This window comes from Buceros rhinoceros, unplaced genomic scaffold (genome assembly GCF_000710305.1).
Source record: "Buceros rhinoceros silvestris isolate BGI_N320 unplaced genomic scaffold, ASM71030v1 scaffold5292, whole genome shotgun sequence".
NCBI classification, from domain to species: domain Eukaryota; kingdom Metazoa; phylum Chordata; class Aves; order Bucerotiformes; family Bucerotidae; genus Buceros; species Buceros rhinoceros.
In genome coordinates, this window is record NW_010398277.1 from 80666 (window position 1) to 89713 (window position 9048).

The 9048-nt window shown below is 38.5% G+C and overlaps 1 protein-coding gene across 1 annotated transcript in view; it reads right to left on the reverse strand.

The window, feature by feature from the left end:
* The window catches only part of LOC104488931 (nesprin-1-like), a gene marked incomplete at its 5' end in the record, with an annotated part of 48377 nt that overhangs the window by 30083 nt on the left and 9246 nt on the right, over positions 1 to 9048 (reverse strand). The window contains one exon of the mRNA XM_010131031.1: positions 2447 to 2609. Coding sequence (XP_010129333.1) covers positions 2447 to 2609 — 163 coding nt within the window. The remainder of the gene's footprint in view (positions 1 to 2446; positions 2610 to 9048) is intronic.

Genomic DNA, 9048 nt, shown 5'->3' on the forward strand with positions numbered 1-9048 from the left:
GAAATGAAATCTAAATGTAGAACGTAAAAACCTCAGCACATTTGAAATGGAGCAAGGTCAACTCGTGGCAACCACTTGATTTTTTTATAACCCCAGTTTATAACTGGGGTTGAACTCAGTGAAGTAATCTATTTCCTTTGCTCATCTATGAAACAGAAGATTTAGTGAACATCTATTTACATGAGACCATCAAGTGGAAAATGACAATGTTTTCTTCCTCGCTGCTGGCCCCTTCACTAGAAAATACTCTTTCATCATGATGTCCAAGTACTTATTTTTCTTTCTGTCCATCCTGAAATGTTTTGTAAGGGTGGATACTCTAAACAGATGCAATACTCTATGAAACGCATCCTTCAGAGAACTATAAGGCTTGAGGTTAAGCAAGTTCAGGCAACATAATCTCTCTGCTGTTTTGGAGTAGAGGAGTACTGAGAATTGCCAGTTGGTGATCCTGAGAATTCCTAAGGATTAAACTTTTTTGTTCAACTGTGGAACCTTTCTATAAGCAATGTCAACACTGTTTTTTCTTTATAGCCTTATATTTCTTACCCAGATTTTCAAATTTTTCATGTTTATTAGAGAACATTGAGACTTCGAGTTAGTTCACAAAAAAGCATCACTTTTATGCACTGCTGCAACCCACATACAGCTTTTTCTTTCCTTTATCAACCCAGAAGCAAACAGAATTTTTTCCACATTTCAAGTGGTAGCAGATTGAGAAAACAAACAAACAAGCAATCCTTGAAATGCAGTTTGTGACCATAGGAAAATACTGCAGTGAAGTTATACTACCTTCCCTAGGACATCCAGCTTTAATTGCATCTTTAATTTCACTACAGAAACCAGCAACCTGCAAAACTGATTCTTGGCTGAAGTGGATGCTGAGGAGCAGGTAACAGGGTTACAGAAATGTAATTTGGGCATCCTCTTTCACAGCATAATATTTTTAACATAATTTTCTAAATGACCAACTGGTAGCAGTATGAGTAGGGAAGATAACATGACCTCAGTGGAAAATCAAACATGGAAAAGAATATAAGATCACCTATGGAAGAAGAGGGATAAAATACTTGAGAATGTCTGAGCTGTGGTGGATAGTGATACAGTCTTCGACTAATAAAAACAGTGGTTGCCATACACTGAAGGTGGGTGGGTTTTTAGAGTTATGACCATGGCTTGCAGTGTTAACAAATAAAACCACCATGAAGTTCCCAAATGTGGCATCCTCCCAGGATAAGATTCACCTCTATCTCTCCCTTTTGGAGTTCAAATTAAACCACTCACACTTTAACAGAATATCACTGCATGCTGTCACTGCATGGGGATTACCACAAGGAAAAAGCAGAAGGCAGAGAAGGCACCAGTTTCTGTGCCCAGAATAAGTCCCAGAAGAAGTGATTGTAACAAACTGGGATGTCTGCAAAGGGATGCTAGTAAAATTATCTACTTTATTGATAGCAATGTTTAGTCCTGCCCAGCACTTTATTATCTCAGAAACACCATCCATTAGTGATGCTTCTGCATTAGAAATTATTCTCCCTATGTAAATTACATACAGAATATTAATAAGCAATTCTGCATAGCAATGCAGCAAATCAGTTGGGGAGCCATCAAAAACTCTGAGAGGGTTCTTGGATCTCAGTCCCACACTCGGCCTAAAAGAACAAAATGCCTGTTTGTATACTTCACATATTAACTATCCCCAAAACATTCTGACACTTGTCTTCCCACGCACTTCCTCCTTCTCTTGAGAAAGAACTCAGGAGAGCATCTAACTTATCTCTAGTGAGGCGGCAGAAACATATTTTTGCCAGTAAATAACCAACAGGAACACCACAGGATAACAGACCTCCCCAGCAATGTGTTTCTAGGTAAAACTGCACTGGGTAGTATACTGGAATAGGTATAGGAGATCTTCATAGGAGTAACAGTAGTTTTAATGCCAAAAACCCATTGACTTAACATTTTTCTTCCTATTCCAGTGTTGACTATTTTGGTCTAGCACTGCATAAAGGCTTTGTGTGCTGTAAACCAACCAATTTTAACTTCACGTGTATAGCTCATGCATCTTTGCATGCAAAGTAATTCTCAAACAAGCTGCAAAATAAAAATTAGTTAGAAAGGTCGCTAAAAAATAGTCATTTTTTCAAGCATGTGCAAACAAGATACCACAATCCCCAAAAGAAAAACAGTTGCAATAACTCATTCAGGTTACATCCCTTGGTGCCTTACCTTTCCCAGAAAGGTCAATCAGGTCCTGGTGGATTCGATGTCAAAGCCAGCAGAAGGCTCTATAAGTGACACAATAAGTACCACTTGCCTTGATATTTACCACTTCTTTGCCTCATGCCCTTTTAGCATTGGCCAGGTATGGGCAGACCAAGGACACTCTTAACTTTGGATCTCCCCATGTCATCGTGCACCTAACAAGTTTGTTGTATTTTACCTGCTGTTCATTTAGTTTCCTTTGTATCTCCTCAGAATCGCAAGTTTCATAGACGATAGGTTTGGACAGCTCTGACTCAATGTGGGCAAGCCAAGATCTCAGGCTACTCATGTTTTTATCCAGCTGCTGTACTGCAATGAGGGTCTCCTTCAACTTCTTTACCCTGCAAAGAAAAATAAACAGCAGCATAAGGACACCCTGAAGGAGAATTTCTACAGCATGTGTTTCAGGAACTTCTCAGAGAAACTTAACTTAGATGGCAAGTTCTGTTCTGAAGTTACCCTTTTTATGTAACAGAAGTATATTACATGTGCACATAGTCCACATAGGTTTTGGCTAAGAAAAATGAAGAGCTTATTAATGCCAGACAACATTTTCAGAGCTTCTGTACCTTTATCAGTTGAGATAAATGTTCCTCAAGAAAGGAAAACTATTTTTTTTAATGAACTTATACACACTCCAAAACAATCTAGAGTAATTTAGTTGTGTATTTGACCAACAGACGACAAAAGTTCTTCCTAGACTACAAAGAACTTAACCATTTAAGAGTACTGGTGGTGGAGTGCACTGAGTGAACAGGCCTTTTTCACACCGGTGACTTCTAAACATTGAACTACATATCATAGAACAGTTTGGGTTGGAAGAGACTTTTAACGATCATCTAGTCCAAGCCCCTTGCAGTGAACAGGGACATCTGCAACTCAATCAGGTTGCTCAGAGCCCTGTCCAACCTGGTCTTGAATGTTTCCTGGGATAAGGCAACTACCACCTCTCTGGGCAATCTGTGCCAGTGTGAAGACTTGTCCTTGAATAAATAGTTTTTAGAGAGAGAAATCCAGCTGAGAACTTAATGAGAATTCCTGAATCCCAAGGGTTGCTTTAAGTTGTCTTTGGTCTTAATGGACTACTTCAGATTAAACAGTTGAAAATGGAATATAACTGCATGTAGTCAGTAGTATTTTTCTTGACATCCTGACCCTGTAACAACAATGGCCAGGAAGAGTTAAATAGTGGGTTTTTTCAATTCAAGGGAACATTGAGCTTAAGAGAGTGAGGATAATTTGACTAAACTGTCAATCCTGTTCTGGTATTTTTTCCTTCAGCCTGTCTCAACTCTACAAAAATGTCTGTCAGTAATTCCCTCCTTCCTATCCCCATGTTATATAACATACATTAGTGGAGTCTGAAATTGTTCCTAACCTTCCTTCCCCCCACCGCCCCCATTTATGTAGTACAACAAACAATTTTGAGTAACATTCCTTTCTATACTTCTATTGCTCTTTCACTTAAGTGTTTCAATATCAGAAAGCTTTAAGAGATGAGTGTAGCTGGGAACAGATTGACTAAATGGGGTTGAAAAATACAGGATCGTCAGATTTGTCAAACAAACAAAATGCACCTGACCGTCCTATAACTCAAATTGAGTAATTCACATTTTTCCATAATACTAGCCAGCAAATTTATCAAGTGTTTCCATATTTAATGCAGTAGTTGCAGTTGACCATTACGAGTCTAATTTGGGTGTTCTTTTCTTATCAAAGAGAAACGCAGAGATGATAATGTCAGCTTAAAAAACTGTAAGGTTGAATCTTTCAAATTTTGGTCTCTTTTTAGCCCTCTCTTTAGATCACAGATAGTCAAAATGTGGCTCTTTAGTACCAAACACACTTAAAAACAGTTCAAATGCATCTTTCTTCCCAGAGTCTCATGACAAACAGCTTCAGGGTTGTGATAGGAAAAGAAAAAATCACAGTAATTGGAAAAAACATTGTGCAATCTGGAATTTTGGCTATGAATCATAGAGACTGAAGTCAACCCAAGTGTACTGAAAGACTACCCCAGTTCCCATCATCAGGTTATCCTGAAATACAGCTATGCGTTTAGCCTTAGAGAGATACTAAGAACAACCAGTGCTATGGAGGGCACCATCTCCTTGTCACCTGTGGTTGTACATAGAGTGCTTTGTGGGTTTGGACCAATTGAGACTCGCTCACAGGCTGAGCAGGAAGGCTGGTTATCATTCTTCCGGAACTCACATGCAGCTTTTCAGTCTCCGACATTAACTAAGAGGAATGAAATCCTGTCCATTTTCTGCTTAGATTTTCAAGGCTGGACGCTGCTGATCCTTTGCAGGCACACTGGAGTTGGAAAGGGAATCAGTGTTCCCTATGACATGAGTCATGTCAGCCCTGTGTAGAAGCAATGTCACACCATCATTTGCAAGCCCAAGCTGTGGACCAGGACCTAACCTCTGGGCCAGATGTTATCTACATTTTCCCTGCAACCCCTGATAAAGGCCCATCATTTAAGAAGTGCTCTCTTTGCCTTACACAGACTGCATGGGAATACGTACCTGTCAAAGTAAAAAAACAACCCAGGCCCAAACAGAGCTATTTTCGGTCACATGAGTTAAATTACTCAAGAGAGAAAAAAGTGTGACATACTAAAAGAACACACCAACCAAAACCAAAACCTACTGCTAAACCTGACCTCCTGCCAAACTGTTGCAATTCCCTGCACCAAAATTCCAAAAGTTAAAAGGACAACTTTCCAAAAAGAAAAGGTCAGCTCCCTGTCCCCTGCTACGTTTACTGTTAACACCGTTCTTTTTTTGTACTGAGTCTAACACAACAGGTTCCTTGCCCACAGTACAAATAGGAACAAATAAACACATGATTCTGGGCTGGGCTTTCTTTTTTTGACTGAAGTGAAATACAGTGTTCTGCCTCTAGCTACTCTGAAAACATATCTGTGAACAAATAATAGATGTAAATCCATCATGTCTAACAGGTTTCCTTCTGAATCTTGGCAGGCAGAGTGCCTATGTTCTTCATCTCACTGAATATTGTCACTGGGTACAAATAATTACATAATGTGTGCGCAACAAAAATATCTCTCTCTTAAAAATGTTACAGCTCAAAATTCTATCTTTCCATGCTACAGCGAAAGCTAATGAAACTAAAATCTCTGCTTAGAGACAAAGGTCAAATTATCAACCATTTAAGTATGCGGGGTCCCTCACGAACTGTAATATTGACCATTTGATGTGTCATTTACAAGAATATGCTTAAACAGTTCATTGTTACAATAATCATCTCACGCTTTTGTTGCAGCCATATGCATGTTACTGCAAGAGACTGAGGCAAGTCCTCTCCTTGATAATGAAGATTTTCCATTGAAATCAAAGGACCCATGACATGGTTGTTTTAAAGGATCTTTTTTATACAACATACACACTTTTCAGTCTTGCTATAATTTACAAATACTTAACACTCTCAGGGAAGTTTGTTTTTATGGTTTATTGATGAAAACTCATCTGAAAATCTGAATGGGCTTACAATGCTTACATTTCTGAGTGCTAGTTCCAGTACCTTAGTTTCCCCAAGAAAGCAATAATAATTTAAAAAAAAATAATTTTAAAAAGTCTACTTCACACTAAGAAAAGGCAGTGGGAGAACAACTTGCAGCTGAAATTAAGCACAAATACCTTTAGCTCAACTAGACCTAAACTAGCCTTAGATTCCACTTAAAGAGGAAAACCCCTGTAAATACATAACAGTGCATCATATAGAACTCATAGCTACTGTGTTAGTCATTTAGACAGCTGGTTACTAATATTAAACTTTAAGAGCAACACAAAAAAAAAATCAGTACATGCATGTTAGCTAAGTCTGTACAAAGACAGTAGAAAGCATAAGTTTTTTAAAAAGGTATCTACTTGGAACTGTACACAAAGTTCTAAGGAGCAATCTAAGAAATAGTGGAAAATATTGAATTATTTTAAAAAAATTAAAAATCAGTTTAAAAATAATCTTTTTGTGATTAAAAAGATATTATTGTCCAAAGCATAGTACTCCTGCATATGAGGACACTAGTAGTGCCAGTTACATTTGCTCTTCACATCAGTTTCCCCTTTCAAACAGTCAATTTCTAGAACTCTGAACAGCAGCAAAACTTCTAGAAAAGATAATGTAAAGAGGGAAAAAGAGAAGCTTAATTAAAAATTGAAGATGATTTAGGCTGAGTTCAAATATTACATGCAGTTACAAAACATTCATCCATATGTACAGGAAAGACCAACTTCGACAAGTGAAGTCTGAAACACTTTCTTTACAGCCTCTCTCCTCCTCTGCCCTTCGCTTGTAGCCATGCCCCTTTGATGACACAAACAGTGAGCAGACAGATAAATTCTGCCTTCTCTCATGTGTGTACATGCTCTTGTATTTAAAAACACTTTCTAGAGTTTCTTTGGGACAGCTAAGAGATGTTACTATTTCTAAGTCTGCATCAGTAATTAAAAATAATTCTGGGACCCAAAAGTACTAGCTGTAAAACAAAGTATGCTCTAATCACTGTCAAGTAATTTAAAACTACACAGAAAGCAGTGAGGTAGTGATTTCTGCGTATCAATATTTCAATTAGTTTCCCAGCAAACCAAGACTTCAGAAAGAACCGTATCAATCAAAAGCAAATAAAAATAGCTGCCTGCCTTGTGATATCACAATTACAGTCTGGGAGATCTGAATCCACACTGCCGTCCTCCGCCATCCTCACAGCATGCAAGTCCTCCGCCACCACCATGAAATTTTCCAGCATTGAAAAGAAGAACTTCCACTCCAAAAGCTTGCAAACAGTGTGCTTTGGGCGGGGGAAGGAAAGGGGAGACACTTCTCTTTGCTGGTGAGTGCTGTACAGAAATGCTGCACGCCAAACAAATGTTAGCAGCCGTTGCTTGATAACATGAGACGGAATGGCGACAAGTGGTCATGTTTCTAAATAAAACTTGGATTCACCAACATGTGCCAGACTTGATCTCCAGGAATGTGGACTGTGAGTGCAAGGGGAAGGGATTAAAACACATACAACAAAGCCTTCTTTGCAAAGCCTGAGCAGTTGCAGCAGTGGCACTGCTTCCTGGCTGTAAACATCTGTAACATTTTTTGCACCGGGCTGACATATCAGAAAAATTGATCTGAAAGGATCAAAGTGTTCTAGAAGGACAGAAACAGATGTCTCTGATGCAAGAGACAGGGCTACCTTTCTGTAACTGTCTCTTTTGCAGTTACAGACCTCCTCTGAAAGGAGAGGCAATTAAAAATATTGGGTGAGGAAACAGAATGTGACAAAAAAGAGAAAGAGGCTTTTACAGGTGAACGCAGAAATTTCACTCCTTAGCATAAAATCAACAGATCAAGATTCAGGCTGGTTGCATACTACTGTACTACGCTACTAAAGCTATTTCACAGAGCACTTTCTGTTTGTTCACAGCTGTAGGAAACAAACCACTAAGAAAAATGCTCCAGGCAAGGGATTACTGTAGCTTTGCATAAAGGAAGCAGGCTCTAATAATTCATTAATGCTGTCAGGAATCCAGAACATGAAAAGATGTATTTTATTCTCAATGCCAGAACAATTAATTTGCATTTACTAGCTGAGTGCAGCCAAACTCATGATATATTATACATTCCAAACTCCAAAATATCAGTACAGGAACACACCCTAATTACCCTGGGGGATCTAAAGCTATTTCACAGAGCACTTTCTGTTTGTTCACAGCTGTAGGAAACAAACCACTAAGAAAAATGCTCCAGGCAAGGGATTACTGTAGCTTTGCATAAAGGAAGCAGGCTCTAATAATTCATTAATGCTGTCAGGAATCCAGAACATGAAAAGATGTATTTTATTCTCAATGCCAGAACAATTAATTTGCATTTACTAGCTGAGTGCAGCCAAACTCATGATATATTATACATTCCAAACTCCAAAATATCAGTACAGGAACACACCCTAATTACCCTGGGGGATGCAAACCCTTTTGTCCAGTTGGCATTAGGCATGGATACAATTGCTGTGTACATACATTAATCAAGAACTTGGGCTTTAACCACCATCAGCCTAAGCCACAGACGAACTAGCAAAATTTCTACAACCTAGCATCAAACCTCCCCATTATTTACTTCCCAACTTCAGCAAAGCAATGTTCAAACTTTGTGGAGTTTTTTTCACTTCAGAAAGCACTGGAATGGAAAGGGTTATATGTTTAATTACATACAGGAGTGCTGAGCATGTCGATTGAGAAGGTTAAGTTGAAATGATCTGGACATAAAAGTAAATAAATATTTTATATATATTAGTTTAGAACTAGGACTTGATACCCTGCTTCATGATAACAGAATTAGGAAGTTTAAGTGTATAATATTGCAGTTTACATCTCCCTGCCCCAAGAGTGATACAGAATCCTCAACTCTTACCTGTCCCTGTAGACAGGGACAATGTGTTTTGCAATTTCTGAATGCAATAATTTTTCACTAGAAACTTCCTGAAGGTATTATTTGAACATTTGTCTGAGTAGGTGCTTCAAAAGACCAATACAAAAATATGGCAAATACATTTTATGATCAACAACTGGTGATGTACCACATCCTCTGAAACCAGCAGGCTCCTCAACCGTAATGCACCACTTCCTGACTTAATTGTTCTGTAAGAACTACTCAGTGTTCATTACTTTAAAACAAACCACTATAAAAGGAGCTGGAGCCACCAAAATGCTTCTGCTTTCATAAAATTTACTGCTCCCATGCTTACAGATTTCAGAGCAGGAA